Below are 21,347 nucleotides of genomic sequence, written 5' to 3'. Positions count from 1 at the left end.
AGAGCACAGACAGCATGCCCAGCTTCAGACTGTTATAGGGAATACTGAGCGCACACTCACACAGCATCTGCAGCAACAGGAGAGAGAAACGCACACACACACAAGCATACACACACGCACGCACGCATGCACATGCACACACACACACACAAACCGGACAGATAAGAGACAGACAGGTGATTTATTCGGACAGGTAAGATAGACAGGTGATGTATTTGGACAGGTAAGATAGAAAGGTGATGTATTTGGACAGGTAAGATAGACAGGTGATGTATTTGGACAGGTAAGGGGCAGACAGGTAAGATGGACAGGTGATGTATTTGGACAGGTAAGATGGACAGGTGATGTATTTGGACAGGTAAGGGGCAGACAGGTAATATGGACAGGTGATGGTACCTGCGTGTTCTCGCGGCTCCACAGGTGGGGGGCCTTCTTGGCCAGCAGCTTCAGGTCCTGGATGGAGAGCCTCTTCACTGCTCTGCGCGGGTCCTCCTTCAGGTAGCGTAGCAACAGCTGGATCTGCACAGAGACACGTCACCATGGTAACACGCACATATGCACGCGTGCATGCACGAGTGAGATAGAGATGGAGAGAGAGAGAGAGAGAGAGAGAGGGAGAGGGGGAGAAAGAAAGAGTGAGAGAGGGAGAGAGGGAGAGGGAGTGAGAGAGGGAGAGGGAGTGAGAGAGGGACAGAGAGAGAGAAAGAGTGAGAGAGAGAGAGAGAGAGAGAGACAGAGAGAGAAAGGGAGAGGGAGTGAGAGAGGGACAGAGAGAGAGAAAGAGTGAGAGAGGGAGAGAGAGAGAGAGAGTGACGCGAGCCTGTGCCTACCTGCTGGGGGATGTGTATGAGGGAGGAAGTAGCCAGCTGTGTGAAGGTGTGCAGGCTGATGATCACCATGTGTGTGGAGGGGTAGGAGGTGAGCAGCTGCTGCAGGAGCTGCCGGCTGCAGGAGGCCAGGCCTGCGTCATGGTGCATGTGCTGCAGCGTGGGGATCAGCTTCAGCTTCAGATCCACTGGCGTGTCCAGGCCTGAGGAGAGGAGACACTCAGCTTCAGTCACTTCCTGTCTTATTTAAGCACTCAGCTTCAGCCACTTCCTGTCTTATTTAAGAACTCAGCTTCAGCCACTTCCTGTCTTAAGCACTCAGCTTCAGCCACTTCCTGTCTTAAGCACTCAGCTTCAGCCACTTCCTGTCTTAAGCTCTCAGCTTCAGGGACAGCCATTTCATATGCATTCGGGCTCAGTTCCACCACTTCCTGTCTTAAGTGCTCAGTGTCACAGCAGTCGCTTGCAGGCTGATACACGAAGCAGAACTTATGCAGGAAATCACTGGTGGAGAAGCAGCAGTGAAAGGCTTCAGGTCGGAGTTCAGCTCTGAATCACAGGGACCACCTCACCTTGGATCATCTCACTTATTTTATTGCAAATTCCTGCAGCAAAATCCCTGCAGAGGAGACAAGCCAGAAAACAGAACAGGTTTTAAGAGGTTAATGCACTCTGCCATTTTTCACTGCTCCAAGAGAACCAAACAACACAAGCAAGGTGCAAAAATCACCACATTGTGCATAATGAAGGCTAATAGGGAAGCTAAAGCCTGTAGGAGCCACAGACAGTGGCAAAGTTAGGGGACTGCCGGACGTTTCTCCACAGAGCTCCATCCCTCACTTTGACTGGGCGGAGAAGCTGGCCGCAGCAAAGATGGCCGCCTCCACCTCCACGTTGTCGTGCGAGTCCAGACTCTGCCGGATGCTGTGGTGGGCGCTCTTCCTCTCCGGGATGATGGACGCCATGCTCCCCAGCATCCTGAGGGGGAGACGCAGGGCGGGAATGAGCGAGAGGAAGAGGAAGGACGAGCGCTTTCCCGCTACGCGAGGAGGCTGTACAGCCTCCCAGCACATCTCCGATCCTCAGTCAGCACCGCTAATCCCAGCCAGGACCCGCCTGCAGGAGCTGAGTAAAGGATCCTGAGGTCTCTACTTTACACTAAACGGACTGGTCCCACCTGCAGGAGCTTAGTGAAGGATCCTGAGGTCTCTACTTTACACTAAACGGACTGGTCCCACCTGCAGGAGCTTAGTGAAGGATCCTGAGGTCTCTACTTTACACTAAACGGACTGGTCCCACCTGCAGTCCTGTCTCACACCATCGGCTCGGTTTACACTGCTAGCCCAAATACCTCCGGGGTGTCTGAGATGCCCTCTGAGATGGTACTCTGTTTTTCGAGGGAGCCCAGAATATTCCAATATACTCGTCATCAGACCTGTCAATGCCGTAAATAAAGCTAAAATGCCCAAACATACATGCTCAGCTGTTTCATGGACAATATACACGTCACACACTGTCACACAGCCAGTTGAGGACAAGTCACGGATATCGGGACAGCTAACGTGTGAAGGGGAGGAGTGGGGGGGGGGGGGGGAGAGAGAAGAAGCGGGAGGTTACCTGAGTGTGATGGCTCGCGCCACAGGGTCGTTGCTGTGGATGACGGAGAAAATCCTCTTGACGAACTCGTCCACGTTCAGGATCTTCTCCAGGTGCTTCTCGCTCTGCTGCGTCACCTTCAGCACGCACAGGCGCAGGAAGTTGTTCCTGCAGCCGCGAGAGAACATCTGTCGCGTTTTTCCGCTCTTTTGCGCAAGGGATCAAGTTAAATGGGGTTCTTATCGTATGCAGCTGTCAGCGAGACTGGACTGGGAACCGCGAGACCGCAATGCACTGGGCATCCTACTCGTGCACGCGAGAGCCAAGTGCCCGGCATCAAGCTACATTCATTGATCACATGCAGGTCAAAGCACATTGTGCAACGCAAACGGTGAAAGTGGAAATTGTCTGAAATTTGAAAAGCTAAAATCAAAAACTTGAAAAGACGTAATCCGAGGTTTAAATATCTTGTTCACCCACCCCAGCCGGAAGATGTCCGCCAGCTTCAGGAAAGCAGAGTTGATGAGAATGGGGAAGGGGTACTTCTGGAAGAGTTTTGGGAAAAGAACAACCGCCTCGCACTGTTCCCCCAGTTTTCCGGAGCGTAACCCTGCAGTGGGTGACATGAAAACACTCATTTTACATTTTACCTCTGGGGCTACATGTCCGGCGCAAGGAATATGGACCGCGTGGAATTGGAAGACACAAACTAGCCACCCTACCCGACTCTTCGTTAACATAAGCTAGCTAAACAAGTACATCGATTAGCTGGTTCTTAAATTTCAGATAAGTATGCGCAAGTGCTCTGGGATCACACCTTTATCCAATTCCATGAGAGCGGAATTCGCATCTAGTTCTTGCTCCCCATAACCGGCTTCTGACAGGAACGAGCGTGCTGTAGACAGCGACATTATTTTGTTGACTTGACAAGTTCACCAACTTCGCAGATAAAACGAGCAGATTTTAGTTTCAATTGAAGAGCACAGAATGAAAGAATAGGCAACAACAAACTACACCGCCATATTCCCTAGATGCAATGCGGCAGGAGGTGACGCACCATGATCGTCGCTAACGTGAGCGAGGGAAAAGCGTGTGTAGCGTTGTTTATCTCATCGCACCTAAGTATACTTTTCTACTATTGATCCAAATTGCCCGGGTCATACATTTAGACCAATGATAGACGTGTGCGTGCAGTATGCGATGAGAAAAAACCTACCATCCTTCGACGAATCAGAGCAGCCAACGTCACTTTAGCGGGGAGTTCGTTTTCCCTGTCCTGCTGGGGTTCGCGGGAAAGAAACATTCATTTCTGCATTCATGAAAGAAAGGGGGACGTTTGTAGCTCGCAACTGGATTTAAAGAAAAACATTTTTTTGTAAAAGTAAATTGAATCTGAATATTCTTGCAATAATGCTTTTCCGGTCTATAATTGATAGGCAGACTACGAACAGAAGGCGCCATGGTGAGTGATTGTTTTTGAAAAATGTTGGTCTGGTTTAGTTGCCTCTTTGAAAAATGTAGATATTGTTGCAGTGCTAACTTGGCATGCGGACGTAGCTAACTTCCTGAGGCAGAATTTACTGAAATATGTAAAACTTCTGTAATTGCATTCTTTACTACTGGATCATGTTATTTAGACAAAGCTAGTGAGGCAAGGAGTTGAAGAGAGCTTGCTAGATCGATATCATATTAAACATACAGTATATGTCTCTATTAAACTTAAACTTACTTATGTACATTTAACATTTAGGTCGTGGTACATTTACTGAAATTTGACCACCTGGTTGGCCATCTAGAAATCGCTTATGGAACAATGAAAGTTATACAACGGTATATTTTAATAGTACTGGAGAGGTTGGGTAGTTTGGACTAACGTTAGTCTGAGTAAGCCCGCTTAGTCGGTGCCATTTTTTTTGCTAGCTACTGGGCGACATCGCCATGCTTTTTCTGTGCCACTAACTTCACCGATCTGTCGTAAAGATAAGTGTCACTTAAAGTATTGGGTAATTGGCACGGCTGCGGGTCGTTTAATGTTTTTTAAGCTATTTTGTCGTGACCGATGGTTCATTGCGGACGGAGCGTGTTGGACCTGCCGTGCTGGCGGATTTCCGTCAGAATCCCGCCGCGGACCCTCGCTCTCTCCCCCGCCGCTGACCCTCCCTCTCTCTCCCGTCCCTTTCCCCAGACCTGTGGCCGAAGCACCCGCTGTCCTCCCTGCTGGACGGATTCCGGTGCGCCAGACAAGATGAGCACATATCGTACGGAAACCTGGACATCGCAGTGCCGCCTTTTGGCTGTGCCTTTTCAACAGGTAATAAAGTCCTGCCCCTGAAATAGATGTGGTGTTTTAACCGCAACAATGCTTTAATTTACACGATAGTTTCCTTTAGAACGGGTTCGTATGTTCTGTCCTTCCTAACACCAAAGGCGTTTTAACTTGTGAATTTAGTGATTCAGTGCCTTTTTCTTAACTTTCATTTTGCTCCTGAGTAGCTCATTACCGCTCAGGTTTGCAATTTCCACTTTTTTGAAGAAGGATCGGCTTACTCCACCAAGTACTCTCTGTTGAACCCTTCTAAATGGAAGAGATCGTTATTTTTATTATTTATTTATGGGTATAAACCTGTTTAGTTTGCATCATTCAATATATAACAGCGCTATATTTTTTAGTGTTTTGACCCGTTGTCATTTACTACAAACGAATATTCTGAACGATGAAAACATTTGTTTGGAATTAAAATCAGATGTGCTCAGTAGTTCATGAAAGTATAAGTATTAGCTGAGGCTAAATGTAGCGCGTCAAGGCCTAAGTGCTTGTGCAGAGAGACAAATAGCACAGGCACTGTATTTCTAAAGCACGGCTGCACATTCCTGTCCTTTAGCTTGATTTGATTCTCTAAACCAGTCCGCAGTTAGCCTCCTCTAGTTACCTATGGTTGAAGCTCCGGGCCTGAAAGAAACGACCCGACCCGAAAGTTTTGCAGGGCACGTTTGGGACGGTTTCGGCTGAACCGCCCATTACGCTGCCAGCTCGCATAATGGCACGCCGAGGTCGTTACAGTCACTTCCTGTTTGTCCGCGCTTTAGGAGTTCAGCACTTAACGCTTTCTCTGTCTGTCAGACCATTGATTCTGCGAATAATAACCTCTGTAGGAGTCTGCCACCCCCTCATGCATAACAGTATGTACCAGAGAACAGTGCGCCCCATTAGCAGGTCTTTAGCAAGGCATTCCTCCGCTCTCCCAGTCCTCTACCTGTGTTTATTTGGTGTAATTTTGCCTCTTTTTTAAAATTACTGTTTATTTCATTTATTTTTCCAGCCCAGGAACTGCAGACTCTGTTGGCTGTTGCTAATGAGGAGGGAATCGTCCGACTGTACGACACAGAATCCCACAGGAAGCCCATTCTGACAGGTAACCCTGCCCTGCAGGGGCCAGCTTCAGGGGTCTGGCATTAGGGGGACACAATCAGGGGCCCACAGGGACCAGAATCGGGCACACAGGGGCCCAGCGTCAGGGGCCCAGAATCAGGGGCCCACAGGGGTTCAGCGTCAGGGGCCCAGAATCAGGGGCCCACAGGGGGCCCACAGGGGTCCAGCGTCAGGGATCCGGCTTCAGGGGCCCAGAATCAGGGGCCCACGGGTCCAGCGTCAGGGGCCCACAGGGACCCAGCGTCAGGGGCCCAGAATCAGGGGCCCACAGGGACCCAGTGTCAGGGCTTTGTTAGGGGACTTTGCTTTGTTTAGCCGCCAAACACTGAAATGACGCTGGGAACATTTATATTTGTTTGCCCTTTTGGCAAGGCTTTCAAAAGCGCAGATCATCGGATTATGAGATTTATTCATAAATTGTCTGGGAATATCGGATGATTTTGCAGTGTTCCGGGGAAGTGATATGAGGATTGGATTACCTGCCGCAGAGAGATTTGTGTTTTGTTTTTTTTTAATGTACTTGAACGTTGCGAAATATAAAATGGGGGAATCACATTCATTAATTCTGTGGTTTATTTCCTGTAGAGTGGGTTGCCCATGACAACGCCATCTTTGATCTGTCCTGGGTGCCAGGGGAGGCCAGACTGGTGAGCAGGTTTATGATGTCATATTACCTGACCTCACCAAGTGAGGTCATCGTACATCTGTGTGCGGCCTCTCTGAGTGTACAGTCTCTCCAAGCAAAGGGTCTGTGTGACCGTGCTCGCTGTGTTGCAGGTGACCGCTTCGGGGGACAAGACTGCCGCGCTCTGGGAGGTAGAGTCGAGGGAGCTGCTGGGAACCTTTAAGGGCCACGTGTGCAGCCTGAAATCTGTGGCCTTCGTCCCGCACCAGACAGGTGAGCGCTCGTAGGGTCATACAGTCCTGCTCCAGACAGGTGAGCGCTCGTAGGGTTCATACAGTCCTGCTCCAGACAGGTGAGCGCTCGTAGGGTTCTACAGGCCTGCTCCAGACAGGTGAGCGCTCGTAGGGTTCTACATTCCTGCTCCAGACAGGTGAGCGCTCGTAGGGTTATACAGTCCTGCTGCAGACAGGTGAGCGCTCGTAGGGTTCTACAGTCCTGCTCCAGACAAGTGAGCGCTCGTAGGGTTCTACAGTCCTGCTCCAGACAGGTGAGCGCTCGTAGGGTTCTACAGTCCTGCTCCAGACAGGTGAGCGCTCGTAGGGTTCTACAGGCCTGCTCCAGACAGGTGAGCGCTCGTAGGGTTCTACATTCCTGCTCCAGACAGGTGAGCGCTCGTAGGGTTATACAGTCCTGCTGCAGACAGGTGAGCGCTCGTAGGGTTCTACAGTCCTGCTCCAGACAAGTGAGCGCTCGTAGGGTTCTACAGTCCTGCTCCAGACAGGTGAGCGCTCGTAGGGTTCTACAGTCCTGCTCCAGACAGGTGAGCGCTCGTAGGGTTCATACAGTCCTGCTGCAGACAGGTGAGCGCTCGTAGGGTTCTACAGTCCTGCTCCAGACAGGTGAGCGCTCGTAGGGTTATACAGTCCTGCTGCAGACAGGTGAGCGCTTGTACAGGTTCATACAGTCCTGCTCCAGACAGGTGAGCGCTCGTAGGGTTATACAGACCTGCTGCAGACAGGTGAGCGCTCGTAGGTTTCATACAGTCCTGCTCCAGACAGGTGAGCGCTCGTAGGGTTATACAGTCCTGCTCCAGACAGGTGAGCGCTCGTAGGGTCATACAGTCCTGCTGCAGACAGGTGAGCGCTCGTAGGGTTATACAGGCCTGCTCCAGACAGGTGAGCGCTCGTAGGGTTCTACAGTCCTGCTGCAGACAGGTGAGCGCTTGTAGGGTTCATACAGTCCTGCACCAGACAGGTGAGCGTTTGTAGGGTTATACAGTCCCGTGTCCAGGCCGTCCCACTGTAGCATTAGCCTGTGTTACCCGGCGCCTGACCACCTGTCCTGTCTGTGCACAGCTGTGTTCTGCACGGGGGGGAGAGACGGGAACATCATGCTGTGGGACACCAGGTGCACCAAGAAAGGTGAGGCCCCCCCTTCTGAACAGACGGGTCCTTGCTCCTGTGCTTTCCTCCTGAAGCCATGTTGTCTCCTGTTTTCTGATGGTTTGATTGACTGAGTGCCCCCCCCCCCCCCCCCCCCCCCCCGCAGACGGGTTTTACAGACAGGTGAAGCAGGTCAGTGGGGCGCACAATAAGACGGACAGACCGACGCCCTCTAAAGGCAAGAGGAAGAGGCCGCAGCCCAGAGGAATGGCCCCTATGGTGGTGGGTGACCTTGGACCCCTTGCTTCCCTTCCCTTTTCATTCCCGTGCGTGGGGGGCAATTTAAAAAATGTGTTTTTATTTTTGCGTTCTTCCTGGCAGGCGGGAAAGAAATGCATTATGGGAGGTTGTAGTTTCAGTAAAACTACCAAAAATAAGCTCACCCTTCTTTCTCTCTGTCTTTCCCTCTCTCTCCCTTTCTCTCCCCCTCTTTCTCTCTCTCTCTCCAGGACTTCCAGCAGAGCGTTACCGTGGTTCTTTTCCAGGATGAACACACCCTGCTCTCCTCCGGAGCTGTTGACGGGTAACGAGCGGGCGGGGGCCGAGCACGGGGGGGGGGGGGGGGCGGGGGGGAGCCCTGTTCCTGGAGCGCTCGGTCATTCTGACTCTGCCAAATATTCCTGCCTCGTTTAGCCAAATTAGCCCAACAGACCATCGAGAGAACTGAACTTCCTGTGGCTGAAATGGCCGTTTAGTAGTTGGGAGCAGAAGCTGGCAGTCCAGGGTCCAGGAGTCGATACGGACGTCCAGAAACGGGCCTCTCCCTCGCTGTGAATGATGTGCTGTCCTGATCCAGAGTGGATTGAGGAGTGGATTAAATCTGCGGACGCATGAGCTCAGAGTGCTGAGAGCTGACCGATGTTTCACGATCCTTCATTGCAGGACCATAAAGATGTGGGACCTGCGTAAAAACTACACCGCTCACAACCAGGACCCCGTAGCCCTGCAGACGTACCCCTACCCGGGGTCCTGCACGCGGAAACTGGGTACGCCTATCTCCCCAAACCCCGCCCCATCCAGGGTGTCTTTTCTCCTTAAATATCCTCCAGTTACGGAATGAATAAAATAATGGGATATGAAAATCCTTGATAAAGTATTTTGTTTTGTTTATTGGGGGGGTTGGGTGTTGACGGTTTATTTTCTGTGTGGCAGGATATTCTGGAATGGTGCTGGACTCCACCCGCTCCAGGCTTTTCGCCGCCTGCACCGACGACAACATCTACATGTTCAACGTGAGCGGGCTGAGGACGAGTCCGGGTGAGAGCCCCCCCCCCCCCCCCCCCCCCGCCCCCGCCTCAGCGCTCAGCCTGTCTGCTTTGTGTTCTGTCTGCTTATAAATCCTCTGCAGAGGCAACTTAAAGTTGCCCTCAGACTCTGATATGCCTCTTTTGGTCCAGAGCCTAATCTTTAAATAACTCGTGCTCCACTAACAGAAATAAACATATAAAAATGTGCTGGTTTTTGGGCATGATTCCTGTAAACAAAAAAAAGTCTTCCCCTCCAAATGAAAATTCTCATCTCTTCCTCTCTTTATGTAGTAAGACAATATTAAATATATGTTTAAACTAGAGCTTTGCAAAACCCTCCATTTCCCTCCAGTAAATCCCTACAAGTGTAAACTTCTGATCAAAGTGAAATGAGCCATATTGCACTGGACCTGTAGGAATACCCCTCTGCCACTAGGTGGCACTGATGTCTGTCAGCCATTGCGTATTCTGGCAGCAGTTCCTGGAGAATGTGCCGTTTATAGTTTTTGCCAAAAGCTCCAAAAATATATAATATATGAATTAACCAACAGTGGGCATCCAGCCTGTTTCTCTGCGCAAACCACCCCACCCCCACCAGGCCGATAATCCCCCCCAGGCTGCATAGCAGCTCATTTAAGGTGTGCTGGGGTGATCTGTGAGGGTTAGTTTTTTTAGGGATTTAGTAGAGCAGAGCTGGCACTCTGTTTGCTTGTGTAATATCACCGGCAGGACGGAGCGTTAGTTTCTGTGCTAATGTGCGCTAACCCTCGCGAACGCCTCGTTTGAGACGGATGCCTATTCATCCGATCAGCTTCTGAGCACTTTTGACGAATCATCTGGTCGGGCTCCCCTCCCAAACAGCCGCCCCTCGTGCTGCGCGAGTTTCTGCCCTCCCTTCACCCTTCCCACAATGCACTGCTGTCAGGTCAGATGTGGCGTGGTGAATGTAGTCTGACAGCTTTCCGTCACAGAGATGACCAACTTCACAAAAAAAAATAACCCGAAGGCGTTCAGATCTTCAGACTGCTGAACATGCCCCACCCCCCGTACAGGGAAAGAATAATAACACAGAAATGTGTGAAATCCAGGGCTGTGTTGACTGCGGCTGGCGTTAGCGCTGATGATGATTACCAGCCGTGTCTCTGCTCTGCAGTGTCGGTGTTCAGCGGCTGTCAGAACTCCTCCTTCTACGTGAAGTGCTGCCTGAGCCCTGATGACCAGTTCCTGGCCAGCGGCTCCAGCGATCAGCACGCCTACATCTGGAAGGCAAGTCCAGGGCCTCATCCTCCCATCAGCCCCTGCAGCCCCCATCAGCCCCTGCAGCTCCCATCAGCCCCTGCCCAGAGTGCAGGCTGTTCACTCATGCTCACTCACTCGCTCACACACTCTTCTCACACACACACACACACACACACTGCTGTGTGAACTCTTGTGTTTCGGGGCTTTTACAGATTTCACACCCAGAATGTGCTCCCATGATGCTCCAGGGCCACTCTCAGGAGGTGACATCAGTGGCGTGGTGCCCCACGGATTTCACCAAGGTGAATGACCAATGAGTGTGTGTGCGCGTGTGTGTGTGTGCGTGCGTGTGTGTGTAGGTGTGCGTGCGTGCGTGCGTGTGTGTGTGTGTGTGTGTGTGCGTGCATGTGTGTGTGTGTGCATGCGTGTGTGTGCGTGCGTGCGTGCGTGCCTGTGTGTGCGTGTGTGTGTGTAGGTGTGTGTGCATGTGTGTGCGCATGTCTCTCACAGGCCGGGTGTGTGTAATTTCTGGGATTGCCTGTGCAGATCGCCTCCTGCTCGGATGATAACACCGTGCGGATTTGGCGGTTGGACCGGGGGGCCGACGGAATGAGGTCATCCATCGGACAGGCCAATCTCGTGGGGTGGGCGTGTCAGAGCCCCTCATCGGAAACCAGGAGCCCCGGTAAGTTAAATAAATAAATGAGTAAGTAAATAAATGTAAAGCTTCTCCTGGCCCACGGCCCTCTGCCTGTCCCTCCTGTGCTCTTTAAAGGGCGCTTTATTCGCCCAGCAGACGCTCGTCCTGTGGGACGTGGATAAGCTGCTGCTTCCCTGTTAAGGTAGCGCTCAGTAACACTGGGCTCATCTTTTAGGATGTTGCCTCCACTGCCTTTGCTAAATGAAGGCTCCCCCCGCCTGGAGCTGCACTACGAGGCTCCCCCCCCCGCCTGGAGCTGCACTACGAGGCTCCCTCATCAGCTTGAACTGTGAAGAAAGCGCAACATACTTATCAAATGTGATTTGACTGACAGGTGTCTTCTTTTTTCCTGGCTTTCCCCTCCCCCCTCTCCCCCCGTTCAGGAGGGCCTGCGGGTACCCCTGAGCACACCCCAGCCAAGAGTCCCAGGACAGAGAGCCTGGGAACGCTCTCGTCCCCATTGGCTGCGTCGTGCGCCCCCAGCAGTGCTGACCTCCCCTTACCCTCCAGCACCCTGTCGACCCCGCCCCCAGCGGTGGCTAAGCCCCGCCCCACTCCAGCAGGGACCCCGCCCTCCATCAGGACCTGGCTGGCACGCGCCCCAGGGTCCCCCAATCTGCTGGCCACACCCCCCCTCAGGAAGCCGCTCAGCCCCTGCCCCCAGAGCCCCGCCCTGACTCCGCCCACCCCCGGCGAGAGGCGGGCCAAGCGGCGGCTGGAGACGGGTGAGGGCGGGGCCGGGGGGTGCGTGGGGGAGGGGCCGTGCGGCTGCGTGGTTGAGCTGTGTCCCGCCCCCAAGAAGAGGCGGGGCCTGGTCATGTGCTGCCACGGCCCTGACTCAGATGGGCGGGGCCCGGAAAAGGAGGAGGGTGTGGCTGAACGGGCAGAGCGAAGGCCTGGTCCGTCCAAACAGGTGGACAAGGAGAACAGGGGCTCCGTGGGCTCTGATTGGCTGTCGGCCATCGGCCAGCGGCTGAAGCAAGGGCGGCGCACTCCCAGGACTCCCACCAGGAGCCCCAGCGCCACCAAGAGGCCGGAGGCCAGAACTCCTGCTTCACCGGTAACCACACATTCCTGCACCTTACGCCTGTCCCACACCAAACCACACACTCCTGCACCTTACGCCTGTCCCACACCAGACCTCACACTCCAGCACCTTACGCCTGTCCCACACCAAACCACACACTCCAGCACCTTACGCCTGTCCCACACCAAACCACACACTCCTGCACCTTACGCCTGTCCCACACCAAACCACACACTCCTGCACCTTACGCCTGTCCCACACCAAACCACACACTCCTGCACCTTACGCCTGTCCCACACCAGACCTCACACTCCTGCACCTTACGCCTGTCCCACACCAGACCTCACATTCCTGCACCTTACGCCTGTCCCACACCAAACCTCACATTCCTGCACCTTATGCCTGTCCCACACCAAACCTCACATTCCCGCACCTTACGCCTGTCCCACACCAGACCTCACACTCCAGCACCTTACGCCTGTCCCACACCAGACCTCACATTCCTGCACCTTACGCCTGTCCCACACCAAACCTCACATTCCTGCACCTTATGCCTGTCCCACACCAAACCTCACATTCCTGCACCTTACGCCTGTCCCACACCAGACCTCACACTCCAGCACCTTACGCCTGTCCCACACCAAACCACACACTCCTGCACCTTACGCCTGTCCCACACCAAACTTCACATTCCTGCACTTCTGGCTACTTTAACCTGCATAGAGTTATCGTGTTTAACACCATTTAACATGAGGTTAACCAGCAGTGACATCCACTTAAATCTGCCAGTACATATTACATTTAGATGTTACAATACATATTGTTTTCACTTCACATGATATTTATAAGTATTTTTCTTGTCTTTTTTTTTAAGAATGAAAAAGCTTCATAATTTAGTTTATTTTGCTTTTTCCAGACGATGCGCTCCCCTCTCTCCATAAAGAAGATCTCCTCTTACTTCCCCCGGGCAACTCCGGAGTGATGACTGGCCTTTACCGCTAACAGGCGGTAACCCTAATTGGATGGTTTGGGCCCATGTGACTCAGTCAGGGAGTGCTGATTGGGTGTGTGCAGCAGCTTTCCTGTTCGCTTTGGACTGGAAGGCAGGAAGAAGCCGCCTAATTCCCTGCCTTACCCCCCTCAGCTGGAGAGTGGGGCCACTGATGGGGTCCAGGGTTTGTTTAAATTTGAATTTCAGTGTTTGTACTTCTTATTGGTATTTTTAATGTTTGGAATACTTTTAAATCTTGGGGATCCATGTCATTTTTGACTGGTAATATCTTTTAAAATAGAAACGAAAGCCATTCCAAACGGACTTAGGGGAAGACTGCAGCCACTGCGCAGTCAAACGCAGCTGTCTGCAGAGAAACGCCGAATCTTAAAACAGATGTGCCTGTGGCCTACAGGGTGGGTACGGGTCCAATGCCCCTTTAATGCCAGGGATGTGAGTGGTCATGTACGGGCAACATGTGCCCCGTCCACAGTACAGGACCTCAAGCCAAAAATAACGACCTGACCCCCCCCCATGTTGCCAAAGAGATAAACTTTTGAAAATGCTCCTATGCAGAAGCTTTCTCCCCCACCGTGGAAGTCTGGTCCTGTGGGAATGTGCTCTAAATGAGCTGGAGGAGAGTTCGGGGCCTGATGATAAGAGAAGAGTGTTTGTGCGTTCGCCCCTCTGAATTGCAGGGGTTTCAGAAGCCTTTGGGACAGGGGTTAGGGAGGTGCTCTATCAGTATTAGTCTGTACAGACTACAGCGTCAAATGTGAATGGTTAAAATTAATTTCTGGGAATACGTTTCAAAGTTGCCCTACCTGTTCATATGCTTTTAAAAAAAATATATGTATGTATACTTTTTGTATATATGTACATAATGACTCCGTTTTTTGTAAATACACTGTCAACAACATTTTCTGTGCAACTGAATTTGTCCAATGCAAGCAGAAAGATTAAATTTGGTTCTTTTGGAGGAATGTTGTCTTCCCGTCTGCTGCATTTCTTCTTTCCGTCCGTCTGTCTGTCTTGTCTGTGTGCCAGTTTGCTGTAAACACCTGTGATGCCCATGACAACCCAGCACACCTATTACCTGGTTGTGTGTGAGGTACAGAGAAGGCTTTGACTCAGAAGTGAGGCCTGTATTTGCAGTAATTCATGTGTGTAAATGGCTGTGGGCTCTCCATGCAGTATTAATTTGGCGTGGGGGCCGTTGCCCCCCCCCCTCCCCATAAGGAGCACTGTGGTGTCATGTGACCAGGCCAGGCTGCCCCTGCGCTCGGGCGTGGCGGTGGTGGTTTTTCCTGACGGCGCGTCCGTCCCGCTAACACCGCCACCCGCACTGGCGCGGGGCGCCCCACCACCCGCCCCCGCTGGTGCCCCACTGCCCGGGGCATCTCTCAGAGACACCCCCCCCCCCGCAGATGCGTTAAACCCATGAGTGCCATCATGTGCCCGTCATGGGCCCGTATTTGGGCCTCGTGAACACGGCTTTAGTACTCTTATCTCCCCGGGGCTGTTTGCACTGAACACAGACGGCCTGGAGAGGCCTGCAGAGGGCTCTGAGGCGCTGAGCGAAGGTGAAGGTGTAAGAACTCAAAGCACTGCCCTGAAACTTAATTCTGTGATCAGTGTAAATAATGGCGTAAGGGGGGGGGGGGGGGAGGCGGGCAGATACGTTGCCTGGCCACCGTATGCAGTGAGGCTCTCCGTGTGATGTCGATCACGTGTCCGGAGCCAAGGTCAAGATCACGGTTAAAGGCTTAAGTCATGTGATCTGCATGTGAGTTCAGACGAGGACCGTAAAGGATGCAAAAACAAGTCCACTGCCGTTTCACAGACAGCCATTTACAGCAGCTGTCTGGAAAATAACATTTCAGGCTTAATCATAAAACATCGCTGAATTGCCAGGACACAGCACGCCGTTAAAATCTCGATCAGTGGTTCCCAAACTCGGTCCTGGGGCCACACGGTATGCTAGTTATTGTTCCGACCTCAGTTTGCAATCCCAATCATTTTTCTTAATTGCTTTTCATGAGACTAACCATTTGGAAGAAAATGACAAGGCAAAAGACAAAGCAAATGATAAGCAAAACTTATTGTGTTTATAAGTTCAAGGAAAAAAATTATGAAAAATCAGCAATTATGAGCCTACTGTTTAACCTCAGTCGTTCATTTGATACAAAGAAAAATGTTCCCTCTTTATGTCATTTTTGCGATAAAGCACAATATGTACATGGGAATTTCACTTCTCAGGGCATTCTGACAAAATGTGGCTCAGGAGGGTCAGTAATCTCTCTACACATGAAAAGCACCTAATTAAGATAAATAACAGCTTATTAAAATTCTGGGATTGCAAGTGTGGTTGGAACGAAAACCAGCACACAGGAGGGCCCCAGGACAGAGTTTGGGAACCGCTGATTTGGAGCAAAACACTGACAGCTTTGTAATCATGTTGACACAAGTGACCATACTCTAATTAGACATATACCAGCACGTGAAGGAGTAATTTTTTTTTATTTTTTATATAGATTTGATGCTTTTAATTCCTGTTTGCCTTGTGTGCAGGTAAAGCTGGTTTGAATAAAGCTGGTTTCGCTCTTAAACATGCAGAAAGCGACCCCCACTAATATGTAGCTACACTGGAGAAACACGCTTCATTGGATAAACCTAAAAATTTACTTCAGTTTGTTACACCTTCATTTTTTTAGGTTTTCTCATTTGGAAACGTTTAGGTTCATTTAGATGAGTAGTTTAATCAGTATAGTTTAACCTCCCACTGAACGACAGGCAAATGGGCATTCAGAAAAATATATAAGCTCACCATAAGTTCTTTAAGATGTTTCCGTGTTTCTAAACCCTTTAGAACACTTTAAATTGGCACTGTTTGTATGAGAATGTCGGTGAGCATGATTGTCCCTTTCTAACTTCTCATTGGCCTAAGGGCTGTCACTCTATGGAAAGGCGGCCCATATGTTCATTGGATAGAGCATGTTCTTGATTGAATTCCATTGGCTCGAACAGTTATGGGCTTGCCTTAGAGACTCCTCTGGTTCTGGTTGGCGAATCTGTCTGCCAATCAATACATATCGAATGACAAAGGCCATTCTGTAACAACAGCCTCGTTGCTGTTATGATTCCTCCAGGGAGGTTACGGCCGTGTAGTGCAGCTTTTATTGATTTTTAGCTAATTAAATTATTGAAGAGAAAGTTCAGTCCGAACTGGAACCATCGCCACAAAGGCGCACAATCTGACGTTTTGTAACGTGGCGGTTTCGGGTTAAATGATACGATTGGAAATGATTCCGTTGGTGTTGTGGTTGATCAGATAGTTGGAGGTTTTCCACGGGCTGGCCAGTATAGAAACTTGCCTAAAACAGCGCACCAGAAGGAGACGGGAAATTCAGCTGTTTTTTTTTTTTTTTTGAAGAAACCATGGTTTCCAACATCCGAGTGCGATTTAAAATGTGATGGTTTTTAAAACTGAGTTCGTTTTTTACTACTTGCCTCTCCAGTTGGATTTACCCCCCGATTGGAATACTTCATCATTCTTTTTTCTGTGTTGCTAGCTAACTGAGCCTAACTTTGGCAACCTGTAGCTAGATTGTCCAGTTGGACACGCTCATGTTGCTAGCTAATGATGCAATTTGCACTTTTGATTTAGCGAGTCAACGTTGCATTGTTTTCGCAAATAAAGGCCGTCGGCCAAACAGAGGAGTTGATACGCTTTGCTAGTTTTCGGCTCGGTTCACTGAACTGTTTAAGAGCGCTTTCGAATCGAACATATGCAGGAGGGTCAAGTTGGAAATTGAAAACCGTGGATTACTGTTCTGCGCAGTTTTGTCTTCACCTTTGAAGTTTGGCACTTTTTTTGATGTGCTGAGAACATAGCTAGAGAAGTGTAACGCCTCGTTAGACGTGAGCGGATGTGCTAGCCTAAATATTTTTACTGTAATTGCATCAAAATGTCGGCTATCTCTGCATCGGAGAAAGTGGACGGGTTCACGCGAAAATCCGTGAGAAAGGCCCAGAGACAGAGAAGGTCGCAAGGATCGTCCCAGTTTCGGACTCAAAGCTCCCTGGTCGAGCTTTCGCCCCTGCCTCAGCTGAAAGGTAAGGAGATGAGAGGGGTTCCTGAAATGGGTCTGGGCATTTATTATAAGTTTGGGATGGCGTCGCGATCACTCAAGAGCAGAGGCGCAATTAACCTACACTTTTACGCACTTCACCAAATACATTGTAAGCTCTGTTTCAACAACTCCTAAACAGTATGTTAGCCATTGAGTGTTGTTTGCTATGTTGTTTGAGACCAATACCGTGGTTTAAGTTGTGTCCAAATAGCCTACTGGCGAGGTAAGCTTGTGGAACGCGGCTTGCGGGAATTTCACTGACGTACCACTGGGGATCGGAGCGATGTTTCATGATCCGAACTGACACTGATTATTTTGACTTCTGTGTCTAATTCATCCCAAATAAATACGTCAGGATACCGATATTTCTGTGTGGTAATTGGGCTTACGTCGATCATTCCTATATAACAAGCCACGTTTGGTAATGTTTGAAATGGAAGAGAATGGAAGTTATGCATAATGGTGCTAAACTTAGATTGTGTGTTAGCTGCAGAGCTAACGAGAAAGAAAAATTCAGTTGCAGTGTAGCCTGCGTCTGATAATATATGTATATCTCGAGTAGATTTTTACGATTAGTTTGCACTCAAATATAAAGATTAGCAGTGGTAGCTAATGAAATATACTGTGAGTATTATGATGGGTGTTGTTCATTTGCAGGATAAGGATACATTCATGTAGACTAGGCCTAAGTGTATGAAATTAGTTATGGCTTTGTATATAAACGGGCAGTTGTAAGCTCCCGTTTCTTTCAAACTCCATTTGAATATGGAAGGTATGCTGCGTTCAGTGCAGAAATACCCCGGAGCGTTACTGCACAGTGAAGCTTTGGAAGTGCTCTCACTCTTTACGTAATAAAGTATTTGAGGTGCGAATTTCACATCGCACTGTTCTAACGATCCGAAAATATCGGAGGCTATGAGCGTTCACACTGAAAATATTTTAACTGACTGTTAAGACATGTCATTTGGGCGAAAGTTACGTAAAGGGAATTGCCATAGCTACAGGTAGGCATTCATGGTTCGCTGAACCGAAGGCCAGCAATGAAACTAGTTCCTGCTTTTTTTGGCAAGACCTTGTGTATTCGGCTTGCCACGTACGGAGACAAGTTTTGTGCTGTGTACAGGCTTTGCGTGCCGTGCAGATTACAGAATTTTTTTTTTAGAGAGGCGATGACTAAGGTCTAATAAAGGGATAAGTGTACCTGCGAATCGAACCGGCAGCCTGAGAGACAAGATCAGGTCTAACCATTGTGTCTCATTGCCACTTCATAAACTCGCTTGACTGCTACTGTGGATAAACACGACTGGGCTAAATTGAAATAATACGCAGTCAACAGTAATGCAGACTATTTTAAAAAGGTGTTTGAACACGTGGAACATTTCGCAAGCCATTATTTGACGACAGGCGCGGGTAAATAGTGACCTCACACGACTCCAGTTTGTTTGTTTTAATTGCTGACCCTGTTGTCGAAGGCAAAAAGTGAAAGCCTGCTTAAAGGTAGCTTGCCATTTTAGGAGTAAAGACTCTGCTTTTTATCCATTACTTCAACCAAGCTTGGGAATACTAAATGTAGTCTGTTCCTTAGCCGTAATTTTGAAATTAGGCTAATTGGTGGATTCAGTGAAGGCCCGTGCTGTTCCCCTGGATTGACGTCATCGTCAACACTACGTTATTTGTGACAGGCTGTCACTATCATAATTTATGCTGATTTGCCTGATCAGATTTCTATACTTTTCAATTCTGCTGTGTCAGCTTTCCTGTCATTTAAAAAATGCCACATATTTCGGTTTTCCGGTCGCATTTAACCTTCAGCTGTCGGCTGACCGCATTCTTTACGTTAGACAGCCTTGTAAAAAAAAAAAGTAGCATGTGCACGTTTTCAGAGCATTCCGTCATCGTCTGTTTGCGCTGCACCTTGAGTCAGTGAGCTCTTACCTATGCGCAAGAACTCACCTGTGACGAACATTTTAGACTGGTCGTCTCATACTCTTCTGAAAAGGAAGAACAAGAACTTTGGTTTGGTGAAAAAAAAGCATAGCCTATATTTATTAAACATGTATAATCTGCATTTCCAAAGTTTCTGGTGGGATATACTTTTGTTTGTTGGCTTGTTGTTTGCTTGTTTTATGAAAACTGGCTTCTTGCCCTGAGGCAGAATTGAGACTTTTACGGAAGAGGTAACTTTTCAGTTCAGGTGTTTTTCTGTGTGTTTTGAGCACAAGCTCTTCTCTGCTTCGATCTGTTAGTCTCTCCCAGGTGTGCTGTCAGGCTGACCTGTGCTGTCTGTGTTGTCTCTGGGGGCTAACACACACACACACACACACGCATGCACACATACACACAAACAGGCCTGCTACTCCACCTGTACTGTCTCTGGAGGAAAACACTTTACCTTGAGTTAACTTCAGGATGGAAAGGAATGTAAAAGTGCTCTGTGTTCCTGCCTGGATGAGCCCGGGTGTTGTGTAGAACCCTTTAAAAAAATCAATAATGATAGTAATAATAATGATGATAATAATAAAATGATCCTCTGCAAACTGAGCGTGAGTGACGTGTGCCTCAGTGTGAGGGAAATTAGATTTCCTGACGTGCATTTTTCTTTGACACCACAGATAACTCATATCGGGAAAGAGGCCTTGCTTCCCTTTTTGTTTTAAAATGAGGACCGGGCGATGTTTCGGGGGGTCTGTGCGCGTGCGGCAGGAACACCGGGCCATTAGAGCGCTCTGGAGAGCCCGTGTGTGAAGACCGGACCCAAGGCCTGCGTGATTCAGCCTGTGGAGCTGCTGAGCTCTGCACTCTGGTACACGCTGATGAAGGGCTTCTTCCTGAAGGCACGGCTCGGTGTATCTCTGCCATTTCTCCTTCTTGGGGGAGATAAATATTCTTGTCAGCAGCCATTTTGCCGTGCGCCCTGCTCCTGCTGTGTTGCTGAAGCTGAGCAGGTGTGGGCTGGGTTAGTACCTGGATGGGAGAACGAAGTTGCTGCTGGAAGTGGTGTTGGTGGATCAGGAGGGGGCGATCTTTCCTCTGGTCAAATACCCCAGTGCAGTGATGGGGACACTGTACTGTAGGAGATGCCGAACCCATGTCCTGACTGGCAAGTAGGGGGTTCCCCAGTGTCCTGGCTAAATTCCCAACTTGGCTCTCTCAACCTGCCACTGAATCATCCCCCAGTTTAATTGGCTGGAAATTGCTCTCTCCCTGTCCACCTCATCTGATGTGTGGTGAGCTTTCTGGTGCAAAATGGCTGCCGTGCATCACCCAGGTGGGTGCTACACATTGGTGATGGTTGAGGCGAGTTTCCCCCGCATCGCTGTAGAACGCTTTGAGTGTTGGAGGCATTGTTATAATTATAATTTATTATTATTATACTTTAAGATAGAAATGCCATCTGTTGGACTGTCATATATTTAACCCCCTGAGGCCCTCCAGGACTGGAGCTAAACCTGCAGACACAGCGCCCCCTCCAGGACTGGAGCTAAACCTGCAGACACAGCACCCCCTCCAGGACTGGAGCTAAACCTGCAGACACAGCGCCCCCTCCAGCACTGGAATTTGACACCCGGCTTTAAGCACTTTATTTAATATTGTTTGTATGAATGATAAACTGCATCAGGGAACATTGTTTGTGTTCCCTTTCAGTTTTGGGTAGGAAGTGTATGTGCTCACGCACGCACAGACGCACACACACTCACACACGTAAGGCCAAACGCCTACGATCAGGAGAATGTGTGACCTTTTTTAAAAACCTGTCTGACTGTAGCCTGGCTGTGCTCATGCCCCAGAACAGCATAGCTGAGCTGCTTTAAGGCCACGTGCTGTCCTGACCCACACCTCCTGCATGCCCGGGGTGTGTGTGTGTAAATAGAGAGCTTCTGTGCGTTTAAAAGGATGGCGGTTAAAAAAGAGAAGTGTTTTTGAGCGGCGGGACGGGGGGAACTCTCCGGTGTCCAGGTGCGTTGGACACCCTGTCAGAGACGGCTGTGAGCACCTGTGCGTCCCTCTGTTTCTGACACGCCCCACGCCCTGCGACCTCTGACCCTGCGTCCCCTGACCCCGCGACCTCTGACCTTTTCCAGCGTGGCCC

General features: G+C 49.9%; 3 protein-coding genes across 3 annotated transcripts in view; 2 read left to right on the top strand and 1 right to left on the bottom strand.

Annotated features, from left to right (window-relative positions):
• ints7 (integrator complex subunit 7) overlaps nucleotides 1-3,466 on the bottom strand; it is a 12,377-nt gene extending 8,911 nt beyond the window's left edge. Inside the window, exons 1-8 of the mRNA XM_035421900.1 lie at nucleotides 3,241-3,466; nucleotides 2,904-3,033; nucleotides 2,445-2,591; nucleotides 1,668-1,805; nucleotides 1,400-1,446; nucleotides 831-1,030; nucleotides 397-519; nucleotides 1-67 (exon numbers count right to left, since the gene is read on the bottom strand). The exon at nucleotides 1-67 is cut by the window's left edge and continues 51 nt beyond it. Coding sequence (XP_035277791.1) covers nucleotides 1-67; nucleotides 397-519; nucleotides 831-1,030; nucleotides 1,400-1,446; nucleotides 1,668-1,805; nucleotides 2,445-2,591; nucleotides 2,904-3,033; nucleotides 3,241-3,334 — 946 coding nt within the window. The 5' untranslated portion in view covers nucleotides 3,335-3,466. The remainder of the gene's footprint in view (nucleotides 68-396; nucleotides 520-830; nucleotides 1,031-1,399; nucleotides 1,447-1,667; nucleotides 1,806-2,444; nucleotides 2,592-2,903; nucleotides 3,034-3,240) is intronic.
• Nucleotides 3,467-3,662: 196 nt separating this feature from the next.
• On the top strand, nucleotides 3,663-14,107 carry dtl (denticleless E3 ubiquitin protein ligase homolog (Drosophila)). Its single transcript, XM_035421901.1, has 15 exons — nucleotides 3,663-3,885; nucleotides 4,609-4,734; nucleotides 5,744-5,836; nucleotides 6,439-6,500; nucleotides 6,631-6,751; nucleotides 7,834-7,899; nucleotides 8,027-8,142; nucleotides 8,370-8,443; nucleotides 8,803-8,906; nucleotides 9,073-9,177; nucleotides 10,321-10,433; nucleotides 10,619-10,708; nucleotides 10,953-11,091; nucleotides 11,490-12,166; nucleotides 13,050-14,107. The coding sequence occupies exons 1-15, from the start codon at nucleotides 3,834-3,836 to the stop codon at nucleotides 13,113-13,115; spliced, it is 2,004 nt and encodes a 667-aa protein (XP_035277792.1). The 5' UTR covers nucleotides 3,663-3,833; the 3' UTR covers nucleotides 13,116-14,107.
• Nucleotides 14,108-16,228: 2,121 nt separating this feature from the next.
• ppp2r5a (protein phosphatase 2, regulatory subunit B', alpha isoform) overlaps nucleotides 16,229-21,347 on the top strand; it is a 28,242-nt gene continuing 23,123 nt past the window's right edge. Inside the window, exon 1 of the mRNA XM_035421902.1 lies at nucleotides 16,229-17,240. Coding sequence (XP_035277793.1) covers nucleotides 17,093-17,240 — 148 coding nt within the window. The 5' untranslated portion in view covers nucleotides 16,229-17,092. The remainder of the gene's footprint in view (nucleotides 17,241-21,347) is intronic.

Source organism: Anguilla anguilla, chromosome 6 (assembly GCF_013347855.1).
Source record: "Anguilla anguilla isolate fAngAng1 chromosome 6, fAngAng1.pri, whole genome shotgun sequence".
Taxonomy (NCBI): domain Eukaryota; kingdom Metazoa; phylum Chordata; class Actinopteri; order Anguilliformes; family Anguillidae; genus Anguilla; species Anguilla anguilla.
The sequence above is the reverse complement of the archived record's forward strand: the minus strand, read 5'-3'. Positions and strand labels throughout refer to the sequence as shown.

Bases quoted from the DNA above. Each gene is read 5' to 3' on its own strand.
- dtl (XM_035421901.1), top strand. From the start codon at position 3,834: ATGCTTTTCCGGTCTATAATTGATAGGCAGACTACGAACAGAAGGCGC. The intron at 6,501-6,630 runs GTGAGCAGGTTT...GCTGTGTTGCAG, and splicing joins TGCCAGGGGAGGCCAGACTG to GTGACCGCTTCGGGGGACAA. The intron at 8,444-8,802 runs GTAACGAGCGGG...CCTTCATTGCAG, and splicing joins TCCTCCGGAGCTGTTGACGG to GACCATAAAGATGTGGGACC.